The 24,080-nt window shown below is 39.5% G+C and overlaps 4 protein-coding genes across 9 annotated transcripts; 2 read left to right on the top strand and 2 right to left on the bottom strand.

Annotated features, from left to right (window-relative positions):
- Positions 1–151: 151 nt before the first annotated feature.
- Positions 152–3,029, bottom strand: LOC108067411 (cuticle protein 8). The gene is made up of 3 exons (XM_017156428.3): positions 2,852–3,029; positions 2,540–2,771; positions 152–1,691 (listed from the first exon to the last, which is right to left on the bottom strand). Exons 1-3 carry the CDS (start codon positions 2,855–2,857, stop codon positions 1,513–1,515), a joined length of 417 nt encoding a protein of 138 aa, XP_017011917.1. The 5' UTR covers positions 2,858–3,029; the 3' UTR covers positions 152–1,512.
- A 3,904-nt stretch (positions 3,030–6,933) lies between these two features.
- On the bottom strand, positions 6,934–8,564 carry LOC108067367 (pro-resilin). Its single transcript, XM_017156346.3, has 2 exons — positions 8,103–8,564; positions 6,934–7,366 (listed from the first exon to the last, which is right to left on the bottom strand). Exons 1-2 carry the CDS (start codon positions 8,513–8,515, stop codon positions 6,934–6,936), a joined length of 846 nt encoding a protein of 281 aa, XP_017011835.3. The 5' UTR covers positions 8,516–8,564.
- Positions 8,565–12,315: 3,751 nt separating this feature from the next.
- On the top strand, positions 12,316–12,860 carry LOC108067366 (uncharacterized). The gene is made up of 2 exons (XM_017156345.3): positions 12,316–12,511; positions 12,574–12,860. Exons 1-2 carry the CDS (start codon positions 12,430–12,432, stop codon positions 12,723–12,725), a joined length of 234 nt encoding a protein of 77 aa, XP_017011834.1. The 5' UTR covers positions 12,316–12,429; the 3' UTR covers positions 12,726–12,860.
- Positions 12,861–16,652: 3,792 nt separating this feature from the next.
- Positions 16,653–23,823, top strand: Cpsf6 (cleavage and polyadenylation specificity factor subunit 6). Of its 6 annotated transcripts, none has more exons than XR_011418471.1 (8): positions 16,653–17,068; positions 17,809–18,528; positions 19,379–19,519; positions 19,784–20,250; positions 21,022–21,321; positions 21,382–21,450; positions 21,949–22,267; positions 22,321–23,823. XR_011418471.1 is itself a non-coding variant. In XM_070214691.1 (8 exons), the coding sequence occupies exons 1-7, from the start codon at positions 17,003–17,005 to the stop codon at positions 22,142–22,144; spliced, it is 1,959 nt and encodes a 652-aa protein (XP_070070792.1). In that variant the 5' UTR covers positions 16,653–17,002; the 3' UTR covers positions 22,145–22,192; positions 22,321–23,823. The 6 variants fall into 6 exon arrangements, 5 of the variants coding, with proteins under 5 accessions (XP_070070792.1, XP_070070794.1, XP_070070793.1 ...); XM_070214691.1 differs by having other exon boundaries at positions 21,949–22,192; XM_070214693.1 differs by having other exon boundaries at positions 19,397–19,519; positions 21,949–23,823.
- The last annotated feature ends 257 nt before the right edge of the window (positions 23,824–24,080 follow it).

Here is a 24,080-nt window from a genome sequence, read left to right as displayed (position 1 = left end):
TTCGCCGGAATGCTAATAATGCTAAGTAATTTTCTGTTTTTTTTTACTTGCCCCGAAATAAAAGTAATAATTATTGGTCATTCATGCTAATCCTTACGACCTTCGCTGAAATCGTAAAACCAACCCAAGAAAATAAAGAACAATTCAAAGGTTTTTTTTAAATATGATTTTTTATTTATTTTTTTTTAGTTTTTTTCTTTCTATTTCCATAATAACGTTTTCGCATTTCGTTTGCTGTTTACTGCTGTTGTTCTCGTTGTTTTTGCATACAAATGTTTATGGGGAATATATAGTACATAAGTGTAAGACTCAAATGTGAACTTTTGAGACGTGAGAGACATGTGAGAGTTTGTTTATTTTTCGTTTATCCTCCTAATTGAGTACAATGTTTATTTTTTTGTTTGTTTTTTTTTCGTATGTTTTTTCCATCGTTTTTTGTTTATAATTAAGCTGCATAATTGTTTATAAATACACAATAAATGTGAACAATACTAAATGCAAAAATGAAACTAGATACAAAGGTGTCAGACTGAGAGTGAGTGAGTGAGAGAGAGAAATATATAAAGTGAGAGAGAGAGATAGTGAGTCGGTGAGTGAGTGAGAGTGGAATAAAGAGGCGGAGAATGAGGTCACGAGGATAACAGCGGGTATTTTTAGAGTACTAGCTACTAATGCACAATGACCGGCCCATCACCGGCAATCTTTTGCCCTCCAAGGACATTTATCTTTATCGAAGAATCCTGTCAAACTGCCGGTAGCAATCCCGCAATGGCACACAATTTAGCCCGCCCACCGTTACTCTCAATAGGGCGTGGCAGTTTAAGGATGCTGTTTCACAGTTTGACAGTCACCACAAAGGCTTCTAAAGAAGATAGTAGAGTAAAGGAAATTATAGCACAGAAGTAGGACAGTCATATAAATATATTACAAAAGTATAGCTTGGAAAAAGTGAAGAAAGAACTAAGCGTATAAATAAAGTTCTATGAACAGAGTGAGGAGAAGTCCTAAAAGAAGCCTTTCGTTATCCTTGGTGTTTTTGGGATTTTTTTTTTGGGGCACCTCGTGCAAAAGTTTGCTCAGGGGAAATCGGTACATACATATATATACAAACAAATATAACATATATCCTGTGGATAAACTTGTCACTCCAATTCCGATTGTTATCCTTTTAAAGGGTGTTCATCATCCGCGATCAAGTCATTCCGAATGCCAAGTCGTTATGAATTTATGCTTTTGTTTTGTTTTCTGTTCGGTTTTTTATCCTTCGTCCTTGTGCCATGCCAGGATCAGCCGGGTGCCGGGACACGCCCCCTAAGGCGGCCCGTGTCTACTAAACTCTTAGCTAAGCTTACTTACAAAAGAATGGTCGATTTCATTGTTTGTTTGATTTTTTTTTTGTAGTTTTTTGTTCGTTTTTCTGTTTGTTGTTCCTATGATGTTTCTGTTTGTTTGTGGCTGGATGAGAGCGAGAGGGAGAGCACCTTGGCGACTAAGTCGGGCTCCCGCCTTCCCTTAGTAGTGGTGCAGCAGGGGGGCGTGGGCCAGCACGGGGGCGGCATGCAGCACGGGCGCATGGGCGATGATCTTGGTGGGGGCGGTCTTGTGGACAACTGCGTTGAAGCCGTTGTGGTCGTCGGCGGTGTAGTCGACGGTGCGCACCGAACCATCGGGCTCAACCAGGGAGTACTGGCCTGTGAATGGGATGGATAAAATGGTAAGTGGGTTAATATAGGTTTTAATATATAAATTTAGCTTGTGTGGGAAAATAAATAGTCGGAGTACCTAGGATACAAGTAAATACTTTAAAAACAGAACAAAGTTGTCCCAATAATTTAACAAAATATTCCTTTCCTATCTTTATACATAAGTCACTTTTTTGAATCAGAAGTTAAACATAATTAAATGGGCTACGCTTTTAAATGTCTTAATTATGTTTCTACTTAGACGGGCAAATCACTTATTTTGGAAAATTAAATTTTACATTTTTTTGAGGCTGTCTCTAAAACAACTTCAAAGAAATACTTACTTTCTGTTTTCATACCAGATTTTTATACGCAAATTGCAATTTAAATTAAGTGTTTTTTTTGGGGATACAAAAACATATACTTTATGTATTAAAATTGTGACTAGTGCTTTAAAAAATGTAATAACTTGAAGCACTGGCATAAGGTCAATAAATTGTATTATTTTTGTAATTACTAACAAGAGAAATATATCTTAAGGCTCTCCAAAATTTCAAAACATTGTTCTTGAAGTCAAGTTTGTTGCCTAAGTCTTTTGATTGGGAGCAATAAAATGTGATATACATTTCATGATTAAAATGCAGTTAACAAGTAAATTTGAATTTAATAAAAGTCCAAGTTCGTTGCCTAAGTCTTTTGATTTCAGTGCGATTTCAAGTTCGTTGCTTCAGTCTTATGTAGTTTTTTAAGTTTGTTGATTAAGTCTTTGGTTTTGAAAGGATTTTAAAAATATGTTTCACGAATAGAGCCTCCTATTCAGATCCTCTACGGATAATCCACACCAACTGGACACTTACCCTTCACAACATCACCGTCGCGCTCCTCGGCCTGCGACTTGATGTCGCCGGTGTGGGGATCCTTGATGCCGTAGTTGAAGGAGTACTTAGGATAGGCCACCGGCTCGGCGTGGACGGCATGGACGGCATGGGACAGGATGGGCGCGTGGTGGACCAGCGCAGGGGCGTAGTGTCCCAGCTCGATGGGGACGGCCTGAGCGGCGGCGAACAGCAGAGCGATGGCAACGAAGTACTAGAGAGGATTGGAGAATTGTGAGCATCAGGATCGGGGGTTTCACTTGGGGGAATTGGGTTTCGGATTAGGCCACACACCTTCATTTTCTTTAATATATCGAACGGCACGAACGGCTAGCAAACACGCGACGCGAACACGTAGCTACAAGACAAGGACGAAGGACGACGACTGGAGGCTGATTCCTGTGCAGGAGGCTGTGAGGAGAGCTCGACTGAGTGAGTGAGTGAGGACCGTTAAGAGCACGAAATCGTTAGCTGAACTGATGTCTGCAACGATGACCAAAAGTATTTATATACGCGTCGCAGGCCGACGAATGCAGCCGAACGAGTGGAACGAACGAACGATGGCGTTGCAGCTGCGCCACCGGTGGGTTGGGGTGGGTGGTTGAGGCATTGGTGGTGGGGGGGAGCCAGTCGGTAGTACCACGCATGTGCCACAACAATGATCCCCCGTTTTCCCCCTCCCGCTGCAAAGTTAGGTGCGGCATTTGTTTTTTTCAACCCGCGAAGGCGTTCGGTGACTTAGTTTCGCTGACTGTTTGTCTGTTTTTCTGATGACGGCGCTGCAATCGAAAGCGACACTTTTGCATTGGCTCTAATGATATAAGCTCTTTATTTATTGATTTGCCGACATAATTACGATCGTTTCGTGGCCGAAAAATATTATTACCATATCTGTGGCAATCAAACGGGGCGTCGTTATAATTACCTCGCCAACACCAACAACTTGCGTAGCTTTTTCGTGCCACGCAATTTGTTGCCTGACATTTTTGCGCCCGATTTCAGTTTGTTATTTCCACGATCTGGAGAACTGCGAGCGGAATTTCGATGTTGGCAAATAGTTTGACTGGGCTAAGCAAATCAAACGCGGCTCAATCAATATTACCCAGAGGCAGGAGACAAATGTTTGTCGCCAAGATTGTCGAGAAATGATAAATATTTGTTGGAATTTCGGCTAAGAGATTGTTGGCAAATGCTTATAAAAATCTTAAATAAAATGCACTGGATTTTTAAGGAATGCAGATAAATATTTTAAAGAAAATAAATAAATACTGTTTGGAATTTTTAAAGTATTTCTATTTTCATAAATTTTAAGATATGTCTTATCCCAATTATTAAACCCCAAATTAACTAAAAATCATAGCTTCAGCAACTCCTCCTCTTTCGTTTGCTTGCTCAACTCCTAAAAAAAACCGTTTTTTTGACACTTTTTCAGGCAACACCCACTACAAACTCTGGCATGACATATCAGAAAATTATGATTGTATCTTATGGCTAAAACACACAAGTGGCCATTAAATGCAGACAAACAGCCGAGGGATGGGGTGGCCAAAAGGGGGCGGCTGCCTGCAAACGATGGGAAAAAACAATGTTCATTTGGTAGGTGCAAAAAGAGCTGGTACAAAAACCGAAACAGAAAACAACAAACCAACAGATACTCAGATCGCACTATAAGCACTATAAGAGATCACTTTGGAATGGGCCTGGCCATTAGCATGGAAAGCGAAGACAAAGACACAGAATCGACTTACATAAAACGGCTTTAAAGGCGACACATTTACACGGCTGGCCGAAAATCGCTCGAAACAATTGCCACAAAAAGTAAAAACTGAAAAAAAAGAGTTTGGGCCAAACAAGTTGGCCACGTCACGATCGCACTTTGACAGAGCCAGGAGTTGCAGGGGATTTAGGGGCCTAGATGCTAGATGGTTGGATGGTTAGTTGGTTAGTTGGTTACTCGGTTTGTTGGTCACTCGACAAGACAGTTGGAAAATCGCAATGACTGCGACAAGCCGAATCCAAATCTTTGTCTCTGCCTGGATCGATGGTTGCGCAATCGCAAAGCCGCCAATATAAGAGACATGGCCTGATCGATCGAATTGTTTTGCATGCGTTAATTGCACTTGTCCACGCATATCCTAACCCCCACTAATCCCCTTTTAAAACCCCCTTCAAATCCATAAGATTTATTATATTTACGGCTACGTCTGTCGATAACTAGAACAAACATTTTATCTTGATTTATGCTCGCCTTTCTGGCAGTTTGTTTGCCTATGTTTGGACAATGGCTTTTATGTGGGAGGGCGGCAGTTAAGGCGGGGCAGTTGAGGGTAATGGGATCCAATGAACATTTAAACGCACTTTGCATGACTTTTGGTAAGCTTACCTTTGATTTGTGGTGTATATTCGGGTTTTTAAAATGAGAAAATAACAGAAAAATTAAATGCAAACTTAAGAAAATAACCTTTTAAGGGGCCTGTTCTTACCCGCTTGTCAAAGTTAAAGTAGGCTTTAAAATCTTAATTTGTCTGTTATTTTCTTTTTATTGTTTATTATTTTGTTATTTTTACTATTTTATTTTTTAATCAAAAGACCGTTTTTCTTAATATATGGGTTATATTTAATTAATTTCTGTATTTATTCTCTGAATTATATTTAAAACATGTACTTTGCTGTACAGATTTTCATCCTAAGTAGTAAGAAATCTCCAAGTCGACCCTTTTCCCATAAACACCTTTTTCTAAACATTACCCATTGGCCTAAGTGACTTGACAGTTATAGATTTGTGGCTTGATTTATGCAGTAGGCAAAGCGATTTCGATTTTGTTTCTTTCGTGATTGAGACCTGAAGGTCTTTCGACTGTATAGTATAGTATGCATTATCTTAAGACTGGACAATAGCCCGAGGTGGGTTCAATTAGAAAGTAAGTGTGTGCAGTCAGCATTCCATGCAATGTGATCTGATCCCAGGTGTTGCACAACGCTGCGTATGCGTAACGTCCCATATCCGGAGATCACATCCGGTGGATATTACATAATATACTTCCGAACGACCCTTTGGGCATCCAATTACAACCTATGATGATCTTTGCTAATTAAAACATTTCCAAACGGGGAGATTCTTGCACGTCTGCAACAGACGCATGCTAGCCATGTTCAGAGGTTTTCCAGTCTTTCATTCTACATACATATTACAGCCATTAGTGGACCATAACTTAGCTGTCAATTAGCCCGGTCCGGTTAAAGCCGTCAGCCCAACTTTGTCGCCGGCTCAATTGTGAGATTACCAAGACGCCAAGTTGGTCTTTCGGCATTATTACCGCATCGCTGGCACAACCAGACGTCGTCGTTTGATCCACTTTCGCGACTGCTCTCTGCATTTCGCACATTTAATGCGATTTTGCGCATTTGCGCGTTTGAAATTAAGCGAGTGACGAAATGGTACCAAAGTAGATCACGCATTCGGCGGGGGGGAAAATAGATTTTCCGAGCTTGCAACAAACTCGCCTGTCCATCGGCCCGCTTGATTGAGTCCATGCGAAAATGAAAAAGCAAAAGAAAATGAAAATGAAAACGAGATCGAAATTGAATCAAAGTTGCAGTCGGGCTAAAAACGCACAGGCTTCACCAGGCTGGCCGATATATGCTTGTATATATCGTATGTAGATATATCCACTTGACGTGAATGTTGATGTTGTGGTTGCGTAAAGAGAGCCCCTTTGCCCCCCTCTATAACCCCGATGAACTGGGGACATAAGCTCGCTAGATATTTCAATTAGCGATTTATTTAGATTTCTTACTCTTTCGGCACAGGAGTTTCGGGATTATGCAAAGATTTCGCACTTAAGGCGGCATTAAGTTGTTTACTTTGAGATTTATGAAGGATATATAGTAGGTAGTTAAATATAATAAACTCGCTTTTAATTCATTAGATTTTATGAGTATGGTTAATGGCTAGTTTTCATACACCAAAAATCTTTAAACAAAAAATGGTAATGTTTTTAAAAATATTTTTTTGTAAAATTTTTTAAAGATTTTTGTGTTTTGAAAATTAGTAATAATGTATATTTAAATATATTTAATGTCTTTGCTGCTTATCTTTCATATTGGCTATAAAATATAATTATTTTCGATATTTTATTTTGTTTATTTTGGTATGAGTATGGATTTCATTATTAACCATTGGTAAATGAAGTATTTCTAATACAAAGGTGTATCACCACTTAAATATTATAAATATTTAAATGTCTTTGATCGGTAAGCATCCATTTGGTTTTCCTTAAAAAGTGTAATATTTTTTTCGTTTTTTTATATTGTTTATTTTGGTATTATCACAATAAATGAAGAATAATTAATTAATACGTATTTTAATACTCATTCTAGTAATCCTCGTCGCTGACCTCTTCCTGCTGACTGTGAGCATCCGCTTCGACGTATCCCTCCTCGCTACTGCCCTCGTACTCCTGGTGACCTCCTCCCTCCCCTTCCTCCTCCCCGTCCTCCTCCCCCCCTTCGTCCTTGCCTTCGTCGTAATCCTCGTGCACTTTGTACTGCCCATTTCCCTGGTGTGGTGATCCTCCTCCGCGAGGCGCCTCCTCCTCCTCGCCCTCCTCCTCCTCCTGCGCTCCTTGGGCCTCGGAGCTGTCGTGCCTCACCTGGTTGTCCACCGTTCCGCCACCGCCACCCGCATCCCCCTCGGCACCATGGCCGTGCAGCGTTTTCACACCGTTCGTAATAACCTCCGCCTGAAAGCCGTTGGCATCGTCGGCCGTGTATTTAACCACACGCAAGGTGCCATCCGGATCGACTACGCTGAAAAAGAAATAAAATTAATTCAAAGTGCGCTTGAAAGCGTGTTCGAAGGTGTGTAATTGGTGTTTAGTTGGTTTTTATTAGCATTTGACATTAGCAAGTCATTAAGTGAATTTTTGATGATGTGAAATTGTTGAAACGAGTCGATTAGCTAGCGGTTATTGTAAGTGAATATTTATATTTTTAATTTTATTGTGTTCTGCGGTTTCTAATTATTTGCATAATTTAAATAAATTATTTATCTTTTTTTGGTTTTTCATATTTTTACACCAATAATAATTTCTATTTTTTTGCGATTTGTGTTTTGTTTAATAAATTAAAAAAATGTATATATTTTTTTATTTTTAATACATTAAAGCGAATTTCTAATTTAATTTTTTGATTCCTTTTTGAAAAACATAAAAAACTGTTGCATGCATAATTTTTATTTTTAATCTTTTATAATTTCTAAGTTTTATAATAAACTTTTACTTTTTTTATTTTTAATTTTGTAAAGCTTATATATCTTTATTTTAATGGTCAAATACGCATTTCTTGAGTAATTTTTGAGTAATATTTAATGGCTCTCAATGCTTACATATTTCCATTATATTTCAACCCTGTTTCTACTACAAAGTGGTAGCAAAGTGGCCACGATGCCATATCAATTTCAGCTCAGTGTGACGTTAATGAATGCGTTGACAAGTTGTCCCCATCCCATTCGATCCCCATCTCGTACCATCCCATCAAAACTCACCTGTAGACGCCGCGCACCTCGTCGCCATTCCTCGTCTCCTTGCGATTCTGCAGCACACGCGTCTTGCCATCCTCGACGCCATAGGCGAAGCTGTACTCTGGCCGGGCCACATAGTCCACGGTGCCGCGTCCGTCGTGGACGGTGATCAGGTGCTCCGGTCCCGCCACCGGACCCTCGAATCTCGTATAGGAGTAGCCAACCGCTGCGCATGCGCCGATCATTCCGAAACCAGCAATTAGCGCCGCCAGCAGAGGCAGCAAATCTTTGAAGAGCCGCTGCGCGTGGCAAACGCGTGTCTCTTCTCCTCGCAATTCAATGCGGAAGCCCAAACGAGTTGGAATCGGAATCCTCTGTTCCTCGGTTCCATACTCATCCATATCTCCCGCTGAGCTGGTTATGCGTCGCTTCTTCATGGTTTTTTTAACTCACTGGCAATTGTGGACTTGCGATTGGGACCCTGCGTTCCCCCGATTCTCGCATACTAAGCGTTAAGTGTCGCACTTGCCGACTATTTATATAGCCATGGAGATTTTTTGGGGGGAAATGCCTTTCGGTCTTTTGGCCGCAAGCATTTCCGTGAAATTATGCGCTTCAATGGAAAGCAGCCGAGTGGAACTTCAGTTCGGCTGGGATGTGGTCAACCGATGACGTTGGGCCTGGCCACAGATTGCACCATTCCCGCAGGGTTTACACAATGCCTGCCCCTCAGACTGACGTCATCGATTGGCCATGGGTTCACAGAAAAAAGGGGTAGGTAGTTGCAAAAAAAATCTCTTAAATGCCACGATCCCTGATTGACCATCGCACGTCGCGGCTCAATTTGTTCGGCCTGAAAATCGCTTTAAGTGCGTTCAGGCTCCCAGTTAGTTAGCCACACAGAGAGAAATGATTACTTTGATATTTAATTTAATTTCATAAGATTTAATAATTACGTAAGAAATTACCTTCACCACAAATACATTTTTTTTTATTTTATTTAAAATGTTTAATTTAATTTTTTGTTAAAAAAGGATCTGAATACTAAGCTTCTTATTTATTACATTTTTAATTTCCTAATATTTACCAATTACGTAAAAATTTATCTACACTACAAATAAATTTATTTTAATAAATATAATCAACTTATCTTTTGTAAGAAACCCAACAATAAAATCAAAATACTAAGTTACTTATTTAATAAATGATTTTAATCGTCTTTACATCGTTATTATTTTATCATATTGCTTTGCTAACTCTTAGATTATTTCTAGAGATATTAAAATACGTACATGGGTAATTAAAAACCTGTAGATGCCAACTGATTAGGATTTTTTTCCCCTGTGCAAATGGCCAAAAAAAATCGAACATGGAACTACCGCCGATGGCCAAGATAAACCACCTCCACGGGCCAGCGACAAGCGCAGCTGCATTCGTTGAAGCTTTGACCTTTTTCTGAGGGTCTGGTAGAAGCAGGAAAATATCAAAAATAAAAGAAGGAAAACCAAAAACCAAAATCGGCGAAAAGCAGCCAAAATATGGCTATTATTTCGGTTGCTTCTAATTTATAAGCAACGCGCGCAGAGGCAGCCATTGTTGGCTATGCCTGAAAAATGCATATATCATTGGCCTCTGGTACTCGAAGGCAGTTTGTTGTGCGCACAGTAGTCGCCAGTTTTGGTGGGGATAAAGATTGGGACTCCATTGGCCATCGTGGGAAAACTTGTTGCTAACTGCATTGGTGTATGTGGTATGTGCGCAGAAAGCGTCGCTTAATTACCCACATTACACAAATGCTCATAAGGCTGCTCATGAGTTAGCTGCTGAGGCAACGAGAATCTCTTTTTTGGCTGCCATTAACGTAATTAAGACGCAGCACAGTGGGGCGAAAAAGCCAAAAGTCTGCCTTAAATCAGCGGAGCCCTATATCGAATATCTTTTGATGGGGCATTGTTGAAGGCAATTAAATATGTAAAAAAACATCATAAGGTGAATTTTTTTAGTGAAATTTTTTTGTTGTAGAAAATTTTTAAGAAAAAATAAATTGTTTTTTTAAGAAAAAAAGCATAAATAAATTACTTATAGGGTTCTAAGTTTCCCAATATTTTTTTTAATTTAACTTGATTTTTGAAAAAAAAAATTATTCAAATCGGTCAACTATATCTTATAGCTGCCATATAAACGCTTATTACAAAGGGGAATGTCTCGGTTCTATTTCAATATTGGTTCATATAAATTGGGATTAAGTCATTATTTATCATTTTAGCTTTATGCTTACCTTTTTTTAATTGGTCAATGATATCTTATAAATGTCATAGAATCAATCAAGGAAATATAGCATATTTTCAAAAAAAAACTGGTAGAAACCTGTATTTACTTCATATATGTATTTTTAGTAAAATAACATAATTTAAAATTTTAAACCCAAATTTGTTTATTAATTTATCATTATCTTCATCAATACCTTCACATAAGTAAAATATCTTCATGATGTTAGGGCGCGCGAATGAACCAGGGCTGACGATATTTCAAATTATGAACATTTCTTGCTAACTTAAACTGCGGTTTTCTCAGAAGAGGCACAAAAGGGCAGGCTAATTTTTTCAGAATATGTAGTTAAATATCTAAACTTTTTTTTAAAAAAAGAATTAAACGGGGATCTAGGGTGTAACACTACTTTACGTCCAAGGATATCCAAAAAATCCCTTTTTTTTTGGACCACTTTTAAAAAATTAAAAAAAAAATAGTAATTATGTATCTAAAATTTTTATTTTTTTTTTAATATTTTAAGAATTGGTTGCTCTTAAAATTTCAATCGTTACATATACGACTTAGGCCCTTGGGCGCCACATCAAAGATGTGTAAAAATACCTTTTTTTCTTATTGGCTAAAATTATATTTCGAAAAATCCACTTTATAAATCTGTAGTGGGAGAACCATTTAACACAGATCACTCTTTCCTTTTGATGTGTATAGAGAATTCAATTGTTTTTGAAGTTGCATTGCAACATTTTGGGAAATCTTAAAAAAAAAAAAACCATTTTGGCAGGCTTTTTGTTCTAGGCGCCCCACTGTGCGCAGCTCGGCTCGTTTGCCCTTTAGCGGCCGCCTGACACGCAACAAATGTGTCACTGCATTATGACTCCGGAATGGCGCAATGCAAATGCCTGTCGGTCGGCGCTATTAAAGCGAAACTAAGCCACATGCCAGCGAGTCATGTTGCTATTGCTGCTACTACTGCTGCTGCTGCTACTGCTGCTACTGCCTCTGCATCTGAATCCGCATATGTTACTTTTAGCTCTTTTCTGCGGCTGACATCGGCCCACTAACTGGGGTATCCTAGCCAGCCAGGAAAGATCTCTGCGGCCAGATAAATTGCACATGCCACTGTGCTATTACACTCGAAAAAGTGTAGGAGCTTAAACCGAAAGAGCAGAGAATTTTTTGAATAAAATTCTTATAAGAGTTTAAGGAATTTAATCATGTTTGTCAATTTTTAGATTGTTGTTTTAAATTTTTTTTTTTATTTTTTACTATTTAAGATCTATTTATATTTTTCTGATACATCAATTTAGTTTTTATTTCACTGTTAAAGTTATATATTCCAAATCTACTTAAATATTTTCTAAGCACATACACAGAAAAGTGGCATTTTTTCTAATAAGTAACTCCGTACCTTTAAAAGGTGTAGTATTATAAACACATTTTAAATATCAAATTAAGTTCTTATTCTTTTATTTATAGCATTTATTTCTGACATCCTACTAAACTTTCTAAAATCGCATTTAATTAAATAATTGTATTTGTGTAATGTTATTCTGCATGAATTGGTACTTTATGACTACAAAAATATTTATTATTTAAATCTTAAAAAAGAAGGGAGTAAAAGATCACATAATTTCGCTAAGTGCACAAGTGTGCTTTTCTATGGCCGGTTATGTAAGGCATCGCTGTGCCGGCTTCTGCCCCATTTCGAGTGAAACCCGCTTTGGCTTCGTTTTCCATTTCATTTGCACCAACCGAGTCACAGAAGGGGATGGTGCTGATGGCGATGGAAATGGATGTGGGGATGGCGATGAGGGAGGGGCGACGGTAGACGGGAACCGAGATCTCGATCTGGAACGAGTCTCAGCCTGGTCAGCTTCTCTCCACTCTCGATTGCAAAACTCACACGCGTTTAATGAAAAGCGAAGCGGAAAAAGTTTACTCAATCAGTTGGCCGTAGCATTTTCATTCAGTTGCCTTCTTTCACACATACACAAATCAAAACACAACACGATAGCTGAAACGAAGATTATTGGAAAAATTTTAATAGTAATTTTTCTTATGTTTTCCTAGTTTTTCTTTTGCAATGATTTGCCTATCACGTCTGGTCGTAATAAACTTGCCCAGTGTCTGGCCATCGACACGATCTGAAAAGAAGGACTCCAAAGGTAAGTTAGGATTATATTTATTTCCAGAAATTGGTAAACTAAAATCTACAATTTTATTTCAGCTTCTAAAGCTTGTGCCCCACCAACTGGACTGAGGGATTTCCAGAGACCTTTGCAGTTCCACACAAAAAGAGGCTATATCAAGTGGTTCAGCAAACTGAGTCGCTGCCAGAGAACTCGTTATATTCCGGGTAGAATGCATCCCAGATTGTAGAACCGAACTTGCAACATCCCGGGCAGGATGCATCCCAGATTGTAGAACCGAACTCGTAACATTTCCAACAGAATGCATCCCAGATTGTAGAATCGATTTAATCCAGGAATTAAAGCTTTTAGTTTTTCCATTGAAGATTGGCAATTAGGATTGCATCTGGTGCATGGATTGGCTCACAGCGGTGACCCATATTCGGAGTGGCTCAGCTGGGAGCCGGTTGTTGGTTATGGCCACAAAAGTTGGTCAGTGGTGCGATTGCCAGCGGCTGAGACACCATGACACGGCAAATGGCCAACACACAGAGAAAATTAATCACGAAAAATTACGCTTTCAATTTGAGGTTGTACTGGTTTTGAGTTCAAATTTCGGAAAAAATCCTTAAATTGAGTGCAAATTTAACCCATTTCCCTTTTTGAAAAAAATATGCTCTATAAAGTAGAGATTGAAAAAATATCGAAATTTCTTGATTTTTTATATCCGTTTTCTTTTGAAAACACCGATATTATCGAATTGATGTTGTGAAAATATCGAAATTATCGATCATTTTTAAGCTTTCTTATAAAGACTCAATTTTGGTATGTGTTGTTTTTACAAATTTCTACTGAAAGTGAGAATTTTGCACTGAAAGTCCGCATTTATGAACTAGATACTATTTTGAGTACAATAACTTTTTGTCAAAAAGTGATTAATTCTCTCTGTGTAGATCTGAGCCCCTTTTTTCGCGCCTTTCCAGAGCCGCTTTCCTCTCTCGTTTTCTTCGTTTTATTCGCTCGGCTTTTGGCTGGCCAGAGGCAAATTAGTCAAATGGTAACAATTATGTAATAATCTAGTTTTATACTTGGTCACCGAATGTCCCGGTGAGAAGTGGGCGTTGCATGTTTGCCTTTCACTTTTGTTTTCTGGATCCAGCGGCCAGCAGCAGCAGCTGTGCCAGGATATATATCAAACGAACTGGCACGATTATACAATAGACCCGACAATCGACAATCAACCGATCGGCACGTAATTAGTCGCCTTAAAATGCGGCAAACAATTGCAAACAGTTTGCCAGCAATGTTTGAATGTTCTCCAAACTCCAAACGCCGAGCTTTGCAATTGAGACATTATTCAATTTGTGACAATCGCGAGAAAAGCGAAACCGAAACTTAAACCGTATAACAAGAGCTGAAAAAAAAAACAATTAACTGCATTTTGGCGATTTCCCAAAGCGATGTTCTAATTTTGCAACCGAAAGCGAGTGAAAAAAAAAACAAGAAAATACCTGGGCCCAAAGTTGTGAACATTTAATGAGCACCAAAATCGTAAATTTAATTTATATCGTTTTCTAAGCTTTTTGTCAGACGACAAATTTCGTAATTTTTTTCGCTTTTTGTTGGTTTGCCGCTGCCGCTGATTCGAATTCGTGTAAACTGTGCCGACTCGGCATGGAGCTTTGGATTTGGATTTGCTTTGCGTTTTTGTTTGGACCCTGTTGCATGTCAAAGGCGCATGAAACGCCGCCAGGCTGCCACAAGAATCGAATGACACTCGGCCTGGTCTATTTTGGCCTGGTAAAAGAGCTCAAAGAGCTCAAAGCAAGGCAAAAAAAATTATCCATGCAGTGCAGTATGTATGATATGGTCAAAGTACCCAGCAGTGTGTGTAGCCTTAATTGGCACCTCGACACTTGGCCAGGACCGAATCGAATCGAATGCTGCTGCACAGAAAGAAAATTGTCAAAAGATCAGATTGATATGTGCAATTTAATTTAATATTTTTTAAAGATCAAGATCATTTTGATATGAATAACGATTAAATTTACCTTATTTTATATAATTTGTTCACAAAATACTAAATTTAGTGTTTTAAAACAGTATTTTATGAAATGATAAAATATCATTTTGATATGTTTTGATCATAAACTTGACATTATTCATACCCGCTTTTTATTGATATGAAATGAGGTAGAAATAAATATATTTTCTGTTTGTGTACACGTTGTGTAGGTGCACTTGATGGCCGGCTCTGGTGTGAGATTTATGTTCTTTGGCTATTCATTGCCCAACTGGTCGACTGGTGCTCTTGGCTTCTGGGCAGTGGAGGCTGAAGCTTGGAAGTTGCAAGTTGGCACTTTGGTAGCAGCGGTGCCGCTTTATGATAAAGTATCCCAGCCAATGGTCACGCAATAAATTTTGACATGACTTACGCACGTCCCTAACGGACGATGGGGGGCATTAGATATGAGTGGAGACCATTGTGTAGATCTAAGTGATTAGAAACATCAAATAACACTCGTACGACTTTTATGTGAGACAGCAAAGGCCACACTGCGTATGCGTAATAAAGTGTCAAGCAACTCGAGCAAAAATAAAAGTCCCCAAAAAGTTCTTTAAAAAAACTTTTTTTTAACCATTGTTAAGTTTACAAGCAGTATTAAACATATTTATGTATATATAATTTTAAACATACATAAAACAATAGTTTAATAAATAAGAATAATTTTATAGCATCAATAAAAATATGAACTATTGCAAAATTAAATGTATAACATACTATTATTATTTTTACATTTATCTCTCCCTTGCGATGTCGCACCTTTAAAGGCATCTCTGCCCCAGAAATGTCGGCGATTAGCCAAGAATTTTATTTGGCTGCACCCTCGCCTCCAACATCGGCCAATTTCCATCTGCGTAATCGCTTTGCGAAGAATCGCCCACCTTGAATTGAAAACACATTTGCATGCAAATAACAGAAGTTCAATTTCCTTTAACTCAATTACACTTTACAAAAGCACTGACTGGCGGGCAGAAACATCTATAAATCGATTGATTCCAGTGGCCGGGCCTAAAGATCGTAATTACCGAGCAGTCAAACGGAGCTCGTTAATTAAACACACAATTGCACGAGGCGAGAGCAGCAATTATAATTGCAGTTGGCCAAGATTGGACGATAAAAGTCAGTGGTAATTGACATTTAAGGCAATTCATTAACGCGCCTAACACATGGGAGTCAAAAAGCCAAAGTTAAATACTTACTAAATACCAGCAGGTGGACTGCCAAAAAAACAAGAATAACATGGCTAATCATGCACTAGATTTCGGGATATGGGTTTTTCACAGGCCCGACTAAAAAAAATGTTGTCTCGATTTTTTGCGAATTTTTCTCCCCGCATTTGCATACAAGTTGCGGCGCCACAATTCTCCTCGGTTCCCAGCCTCCAGTCAGTTAAGCTCGAAGATTTCGGAGCCCCGAGTTGTTAGCAGCAATTATTGTAACTTGCGGACGGGCCGCATAAATCAGCTTAATTGCTATATTTAAATTCTAAATTTGGAGCTTTTGGCCAAGTGCGCTGTCCAGTTGTGCAAGTGACACGGTCAGCATCCATCTGGGCCTGCAAACGTAATTTATGCATGGCTTTATTTTTTTGGCAGCAATTGTAATTTATGCAAATTAATATGTGCTCGGTGGTGGTCTATTGGGTTTTTTTAATATGCATATTAATTTTAGTTTAAGTAAATTAAAAAACAAGTAGTGTAGGATTATTTTTATGTCGACTATTTCGGTTCAATTTCAATCCTTCCTAAAAAATATATGAAAAATTCGAACATATCCTTCTTCTAATTTTTTTTTTCATTAAACTTAAATATATAGCAATAAAATACATTACCTTAATGCATGTATATTTAAAAGTGTCGCCTCGTAATTAATTCAATTAAATTTACTAATTGTTCCAAAGTTTAAGGAAATATAAAAAAACCATATTATTATTTTTGAATTTGAATGACCCTTTAATTAGCTATTAGGAATGACAGGTGGGTGACATTGCTGGCTTATCGGTGTCACAAACCTCTCATTTCAATGAGTCCGTTGGTATATTTGAAACAACAAATTTGGTATATACTAAATTTTTTAAATGAAAAATAGGGCATTTTTCAATGATCCGGTCACTCTGCTACACTCCGCCATTTTACTGACAACTTTTTCGCAAGATTGGAAAAAATAGTTCGTGCTCGAGTAGAATGTAAATAGTTTTAGAATTCGCACAAACGGACGACAGCGTGCCAAGGCAATTGCACAATTAACGAGCCAATTGTTCAGCGGGAGCGATTCCCCCGGAAAAGCGAGGGGCAGCACGCCGGTTTCTGCTCCGGCTTGCTCTGAAAACTGTACGAGGCGCGGGTGCGAGTGCGAGAGAGACGGAACGAGTGCCGAGTGCGATTGTGTGCGTGCGAAAAGCGTTGGAAAAGCGGCGAAAAATCAGTAATTACGCCTAGGGAAAGCACTTTTTCCGGCTCAGCATGGCCGACGTGGTCTTGGATCTGTACGCAGAGGACCTGGACAAGGACTTTGCCGGGCAGGCTCAGGTAAGCCGCCGAAAAGAAGGAGTCGCTTGGCAAGGCGCGTGTGTATGTATACACTAGGGTGGATCGATGTGCGAAAGAAAAATGTTAGGGGGTGAAATCTCGGAATCTCGGGACGATGCAAACATACCCTCTTAGCTAGAGTTCCTAAAACTTGGCTATAGCATAACTAGTCTTGAAAGGATTCACACAAATTCTAGCTCAGATATCCTAAATCTTTCCTACTATGGTATAGTATATCATCTAATCTTGGGAAGCTCAAAGCGAGCTATTCCAAAAACTAAGGGCTGTTTTCTCCTCCGCCTGTTAAATTTAAAGTAGGGTTAAAACTCTGATTTCCATACGATTTAAAGGTTTTAACCCTATTTTAAATTTAACAAACGGTCGAGAAAATGACCCTAAATGTTCTTAATATTTCGGATTTAGAAAATAAATACTTTGAAAAAGAAATAAAAAAAAAATATTTTTCCTTATCTTTATAATATGATTCACGATCATTGTATACCACAATCTGAAAATCCTAAAATATATGATTAACCCACTTTTAATGGTTTGTGTTCCTAAAAACACACTACAAACCCCAGAATTCACCCTTAATTCTTAGAAACATTTACTGGCTATTTTAGAAAGCAATCGATCCATTTAACCTTATGTACTTGCAAAGCGGTCGATAACTTTTCGGAATTCACATAATAGTTTTCTTAAAACTTTAACCCCATTATAATATACCCCCAAATTTCCAGGACGAATTTGGAGGCGATGGCGTGGACCTATACGATGACATAGGCGGTCCCACCGAGGCGGCTGCCTCAGGTGGCGGGGGCGGCGGCACGCCCTCCGCCGATGGAGCCGCTGGCCCGGGTTCCGGGGAGTCCGGCGAACGGATTTCGGGCGGTCCGAATGGAGTTTACCATCAGAGCGGTGGTAGCCTCACTCCGACCATGAACCGGCGCTACCAGCTGTACGTGGGCAACCTCACTTGGTGGACCACCGACCAGGACATTGCCAATTCACTGCGAGACATCGGCGTGAGTGACCTGCAGGAGGTGAAGTTCTTTGAGAACCGGGCCAACGGGCAGTCGAAGGGCTTCAGCGTGATCTCTTTGGGTTCGGAGTCCAGTCTGCGCGCCGTGCTCGACCAGCTGCCCAAGAAGGAGATGCACGGTCAGGCGCCGGTGGTTACGTATCCCAGCAAGCAGGCGCTCACCCAGTTCGAGAGTCTGCAGAAGACGCGTCCGGTGCCGCCGCCGCAGCAGAATGGACCGCCGAGGGGCCCGGCACCGCCCAGCATGGGTGGCGGCCCAATGCCCAGCGGACATCCGGGTGGACCGCAGGGAGGCGGACCGCCAGGGCATCCACCGCGTGGAATGAACTCCATCATGCAGCCGGGCCAGTACCGGCCGCAGCACATGTCGCAGGTGCCCCAGGTGGGCGGACCCAACTCCGGACCTCCTCGCATGCAGGTGTGTTACCATTTCTCTTGCCCCCGCATTGCCCTAATAGGTCTCATTGTTCGTAGAAATACTGCTCGGCTCTATTTTGTTTTGTTTCCACATTCCTTCGCATTTTATTATTTTCCGATACCCATCAAAATTGTTCTGAATGCAAAATTCTCTTACTTAAGTAAAATTAGAAACCCTAAATATACGATTTTATGTATTACAAACGAGATTTTCTTAATTCTGTTGATCGATTTTAATATTTATTTTGTAAATTTATAAATTAAAATCCAGCCATCATACAAAATAAGTTTATAATATTAGAAAAAGTTAATATACAACTTGATTTGTATTTTTAAACGGAAGAGTTTCAAATCTGTTATTTGATTTGTAATTCTCGATTTTTCTTCTGTTTATTTAGTAACTAAACTTAAACTTTTGAACCAAACTATGTTTCTAAGTTTACTGTTGTTTATGATTTTAAGTGATATACCTACATATATTTTTATTTCGGTTTATTTACAAGTAATTTCAGAGCAATTTTTGTAGCACCTCTCAGCCTAAGACATTTTGTATTCTTTTTACTTTCTGTACCTTAGTTTTAGACCTTCAATCAAAAAAAAGAAACTGTAATTAATTGAAATTCAAAGTCAGAAAGGCATTAAATGCCCTCCTGTTATACTTTTGATTTAAATTCCGTAAATGTACATGCAACGAGTATTTGTAATTGTGAAAACCCCCAGCTAATGTTATACAAAATGTTTATGTATTACGATTTATGTTCTATTCCATGTCTTTGACAACGCTTACGCACACTTCTACCCCACAACAACAACTACTACTCCGACATAAAACGTAATACGTATTAATATAGCCGCCGATGCATCCGCAGGGCGGGCTCATGGGCAACCAACAGCCGCCACCCCGGTATCCGTCATCCCAGGGCCAATGGCCGGGTCAGCGGCCAGGCGGACCACGACCAGGTCCACCGAACGGACCGCCGCAGCGACCAATGGTAACGATTCCCAAAGCACTGAGTCCTCTTATAATCTATATGTCATGCTACTGTAAACTCTAACGAAGCAAGAAAAAGAGAGAGAGAGAAACGAAGACTAACCAAACTTAAGTTAACCTTAGTTAACTTAGTCTTAAGCGATGTATTCAGAACATTTAAAGTAATGCCACAGATCAGCCCATGCAACACCGACTCATTCCCTAGCCTAAAAACCCTACTTCCTGTGTGAGAATTGTAACTAATCCCTGATTTTCTGCATTGCAGTTCCAAGGAGGACCCATGGGCATGCCTGTTAGGGGGCCGCCGGGTCCCGACTGGCGTCGTCCGCCCATGCACGGCGGCTTCCCGCCGCAGGGTCCGCCCAGAGGCCTTCCCCCAGCGCCAGGTCCTGGCGGACCGCACGGCGCCCCCGCTCCCCACGTGAATCCGGCGTTCTTCAACCAGTCCGGCGGCCCTGCTCAGCATCCGGGCATGGGTGGTCCGCCGCACGGGGCACCCGGTCCGCAGCCCGGCATGAATATGCCACCGCAACAGGGCATGAACATGCCGCCGCAGCACGGACCGCCGCCCCAGTTCGCCCAGCATGGACCACGCGGTCCATGGCCGCCACCGCAGGGTAAGCCACCGGGTCCCTTCCCCGATCCCCAGCAGATGGGTCCGCAGCTCACGGAGGTGGAGTTCGAGGAGGTGATGAGCAGGAATCGCACAGTCAGCAGTTCAGCGATCGCCAGGTGAGTGGAAAGTCTAAGAATTAAAATTAGTTTTAAGTTAAAGCTTTTAACTGCCGAATAGGGATGTCAAAAATATATCAATAGATCGATTTTTTTTGCGGAAAAATAATTATTTCTATCGTGATATTATTTTTAATAAATAATTATTAATGATTATTAATTTTGATTGGGGAACAACTTTGCATGAAAACATTTTTGTTTTAAGCCCCAGGAAAAAAGTGGAAAATTTGACTTTCACAAAATTTGCTCTCTTTTCAAAGGGGTTTTAATGGGTTAAGAACATTTTTGTGTCATTTAAACGGAATTGAAGTGCTCTTTCCATAGGTGTCAAAAGTTTATATTATAAATGCAAAATTTGAGTACAGTCAACATTAAATTTTGTGAAAATACTTTTGACCACCCCTGTATGTGAAAGATAAGCGCCGCTAAAATTTATTTTTCGGCAAGTGAAAATGAATAGCATAGCATTCAGAATCCATGAAAACGCAGCTTAAAATTAAAAAAAAATAATAATAAAACAAAAATATCAAAAATATCTGACATATAGATATTTCTTTTCTGATATATAAAATATCATTTTGATTTTTTGTTTCAATAAAAAATATCATCGATACGATATTTTTAAATATTTCGACATCCCTACTGCCGAATTCATAAACTAATCAGATCTTTGTTAAAAATATTACTTTAATATTTAATTAAACATTAACTACTTTAACTTTCGATCCCCTTTCAAATGCTATTTTATTCATTCCCCCTATTCAATTTCAGAGCTGTTTCTGATGCCGCCGCTGGTGAATATTCGAGCGCCATCGAGACGCTGGTTACGGCCATTTCACTGATCAAACAGTCCAAGGTAGCGCACGATGAGCGCTGCAAGATCCTGATCAGCTCGCTGCAGGACACGTTGCACGGCATCGAGGCCAAGAGCTACAACAGGCGCGAAAGGTCGCGGTCCAGGGAGCGATCCCATCGCAGTCGGCAGCGACGAGAGCGCTCCACGTCCAGGTATCGCGAGCGTTCTCGGGAAAGGGAACGCGATCGGGATCGCGAGCGTGAACGGGATGGCGGGTAAGTTATAAGACTCTTAACAGTACATATGAAATGCTTAATATTTGCTTCTTATTTCAGAAGCTATCGGGAGCGATCACGCAGCAGAGAACGAGAACGTCAGGCACCAGATCACTACAGGGATGACAGGTAAAATAACTTTAATTGCATTTAATTCGCTTCGCTGCCTCATTTAAAAGTTTACTAGAACTTATTCATTACTCTACATTCTATAACTTTGTTGTAATAATCATTTTTATCAGTCAAAATGTGTTTAAGATGAATTTTCCTATATATTTCTACCTTACAGTAAAACTCAGTAATAAATTTAGTGTGTATATCATAATTCATTCTAATGAAACTAAGATAATTTACGAAATGTCAAAAGAAAATTAAATGAATACAAATGAGGTCGTTTTTTGGGTTCTTTGCATAGAACGTTCAATAATAAAAAGCCAAATTACCTTAAAAATTAAATATCATAGATAAGACTCTCCTCTGAAATATGTTAATTTAATTTGAACAAACTTTAATTACCGATACAAATATTTATGCTTTGTTTAAGCAAACAAGAAAGCAGTTAAGCGAATTACTCTCCAATTCAAAATGTGAACATAAATTTAATTGCATCCCATTCTCCGACAACAGCCGATCGGTACGTCCGCGAAAGTCACCGGAGCCCGTTGTCGCCGAGGCTGCAGAGGCGCCGTCATCGAAGCGGTACTACGAGGACCGGGAAAGGTACCGCTCATCGGACCGGGAGCGACGCGACCGGGATCGGGACCGCGACCGTGAGCGGGAGCGCGATCGTGACAGGCGTGAGGAGCACCGTTCCCGGCATTGATTGCCGCAAGTGGAGGGTTGGAGCAGCGCCAGTGGATCGTAATCAAGAGTAAAGATGCAACACAGATATACTAAACACACACTCTATTAACAAACAATAAGCCGCAGCTTGGTGGGATTACAGGCTAGCCACAATTAACAGATTTTCGATTTGTATCTAACATTACCAATACGTAGGATATGAATATGGCATACAGCATAGTTCTCCTAGACATACTATAATAAGCCGAAATGCTGACAAGATTTTTACCAACGACGGACGGGGACTGTCTCTGGATCTCTTCAACTTCTCATCCCAGCATCCTGGCAGCAGTAAGACGGACAGCTAAGTAAGCAGCTGGAGGAGGATCGATGGAGGAGCCAAAGGGACAGTCAGCGTGGGACATTTTAGACACTGATGGCCACTGGATCATCGAACAACAAACAGCAACTAGCAATCCTGCACCGCCGTCTTCGCAGCAGAATTTCAATATTATTGTACTCTAATATTTCGGTTTATTTAATAAAACATAAACGTATGAAAAAAGAATTGTTCCAGAAAAAAAAAACCTCCACCAAAACTGTCTTGCATTGTGTGTCTTTTTGTACTCTTATTATAAAAACCAAACCTAATCCTATTAGTTAATGAATTTATAATTGTACAACAAAATTGTATGTAAAAATGCCAAAATTATTGCACTTGTTCGTGCAATTAAAATTGAAATTGTTATATTAACAAAATCATTTCGCCGACTGAGGCTGAAAATCGTTAGCCCAAATGTATTTTCAAAGATTACGCGATTCTTTTGTTGTAAACACTTTCCATGCATTTGTTTAATCTTGTTTTTATTTACCATATAAATTTAAGTCGATCATAATTGTGTGCCTGTGTGACTGAGTGTGAGTGGAAGAATTGTAGCACTTAAATGCCGACTGATCCCATCCGTAATAGCGGATGGGAAAACCATAGTGAAATATGTTTGTATAGAATAAGTCGATTGTGTGATTTTTTGCCCAAATACCATGATTCTTAGACTAAATTACTCTATAAACACGTCCATATCGCATTTAGCGTAGTTAACTTTACTAACGCTCGAAATTGTTAGTTCCTAACATAGGTTCCAAGAAACGAACTAAGTCATCCAGTTCCTCCCGAGATACTGTACTACTCGCGGCTCATTTAACACAACTTAGCCTTCCTATTGTATCATCTACATTTTACTTTCTTTAAATTTAGCTTTACTTTTTATTTGTACATACATTTTGTAAACGATGCTCGACTAAGATCATGTCGCACTAATCCTGAATTACAATTACACCTCTGTTAACGCAAGCCTACGATTTAAAAAGTACCTGTAACTCTCCGCAAAGCGAGACCCTAGAGGTGTTATGAGTATTATGAGCTTAACGATGACTTGTACAATTTTAACTGTGATTGTGATCTTGATGAAACAAACTACATAATAATACAATCGAATACTGTCTGTTAAGTCAAGCCAAAGCAGGTAAAGTTGTCCCATTCGTATGGGACCTTATAGTTTGTAAACTGTCAAGATCCCTTGTTTTATGAACAACGGAGTATAGTCGCCAATTTCCCATAGTTTATGATTTACAAAATACATATTGCACAATGTTTTTAGAAAGTACGTCAATTGACTTGTTTGGATTTAGCGCGAAATAAAAATTCTATTTTTTTAGACGTTTGAAACTTCGTTACTTTTCAAATGGAAAGTAGGTAGCGCGCGCAACTGACGTCATGTATGTAGATATCTGGAAAGTTCCGAAAATGCTGCCGTTACCCAATACTAACACAGGTAAAAAATAGCCAAAACATTCTCTTATCACTAGTGATGGCAATATCTTGCTTTTTTTTTAGCTAAATAAATATAAACGAAATAAATGGAAAATAATTTTTGTAAAAATATATAAAGGGGGATTCCCTAAACTGTTGAATTGCT

The sequence above is a fragment of the Drosophila takahashii genome, chromosome 3L, assembly GCF_030179915.1.
Source record: "Drosophila takahashii strain IR98-3 E-12201 chromosome 3L, DtakHiC1v2, whole genome shotgun sequence".
Taxonomy (NCBI): Eukaryota; Metazoa; Arthropoda; class Insecta; order Diptera; family Drosophilidae; genus Drosophila; species Drosophila takahashii.
The sequence above is the reverse complement of the archived record's forward strand: the minus strand, read 5'-3'. Positions and strand labels throughout refer to the sequence as shown.

Bases quoted from the DNA above. Each gene is read 5' to 3' on its own strand.
- LOC108067366 (XM_017156345.3), top strand. From the start codon at position 12,430: ATGATTTGCCTATCACGTCTGGTCGTAATAAACTTGCCCAGTGTCTGG. The intron at 12,512-12,573 runs GTAAGTTAGGAT...ATTTTATTTCAG, and splicing joins TGAAAAGAAGGACTCCAAAG to CTTCTAAAGCTTGTGCCCCA.
- Cpsf6 (XM_070214691.1), top strand. From the start codon at position 17,003: ATGGCCGACGTGGTCTTGGATCTGTACGCAGAGGACCTGGACAAGGAC. The intron at 21,322-21,381 runs GTAAGTTATAAG...TTCTTATTTCAG, and splicing joins GAGCGTGAACGGGATGGCGG to AAGCTATCGGGAGCGATCAC. The intron at 21,451-21,948 runs GTAAAATAACTT...CTCCGACAACAG, and splicing joins GATCACTACAGGGATGACAG to CCGATCGGTACGTCCGCGAA.
- LOC108067411 (XM_017156428.3), bottom strand. The intron at 1,692-2,539 runs GTAAGTGTCCAG...TCCCATTCACAG, and splicing joins CGACGGTGATGTTGTGAAGG to GCCAGTACTCCCTGGTTGAG.
- LOC108067367 (XM_017156346.3), bottom strand. From the start codon at position 8,515: ATGAAGAAGCGACGCATAACCAGCTCAGCGGGAGATATGGATGAGTAT. The intron at 7,367-8,102 runs GTGAGTTTTGAT...TTTCTTTTTCAG, and splicing joins GAGGTGCGCGGCGTCTACAG to CGTAGTCGATCCGGATGGCA.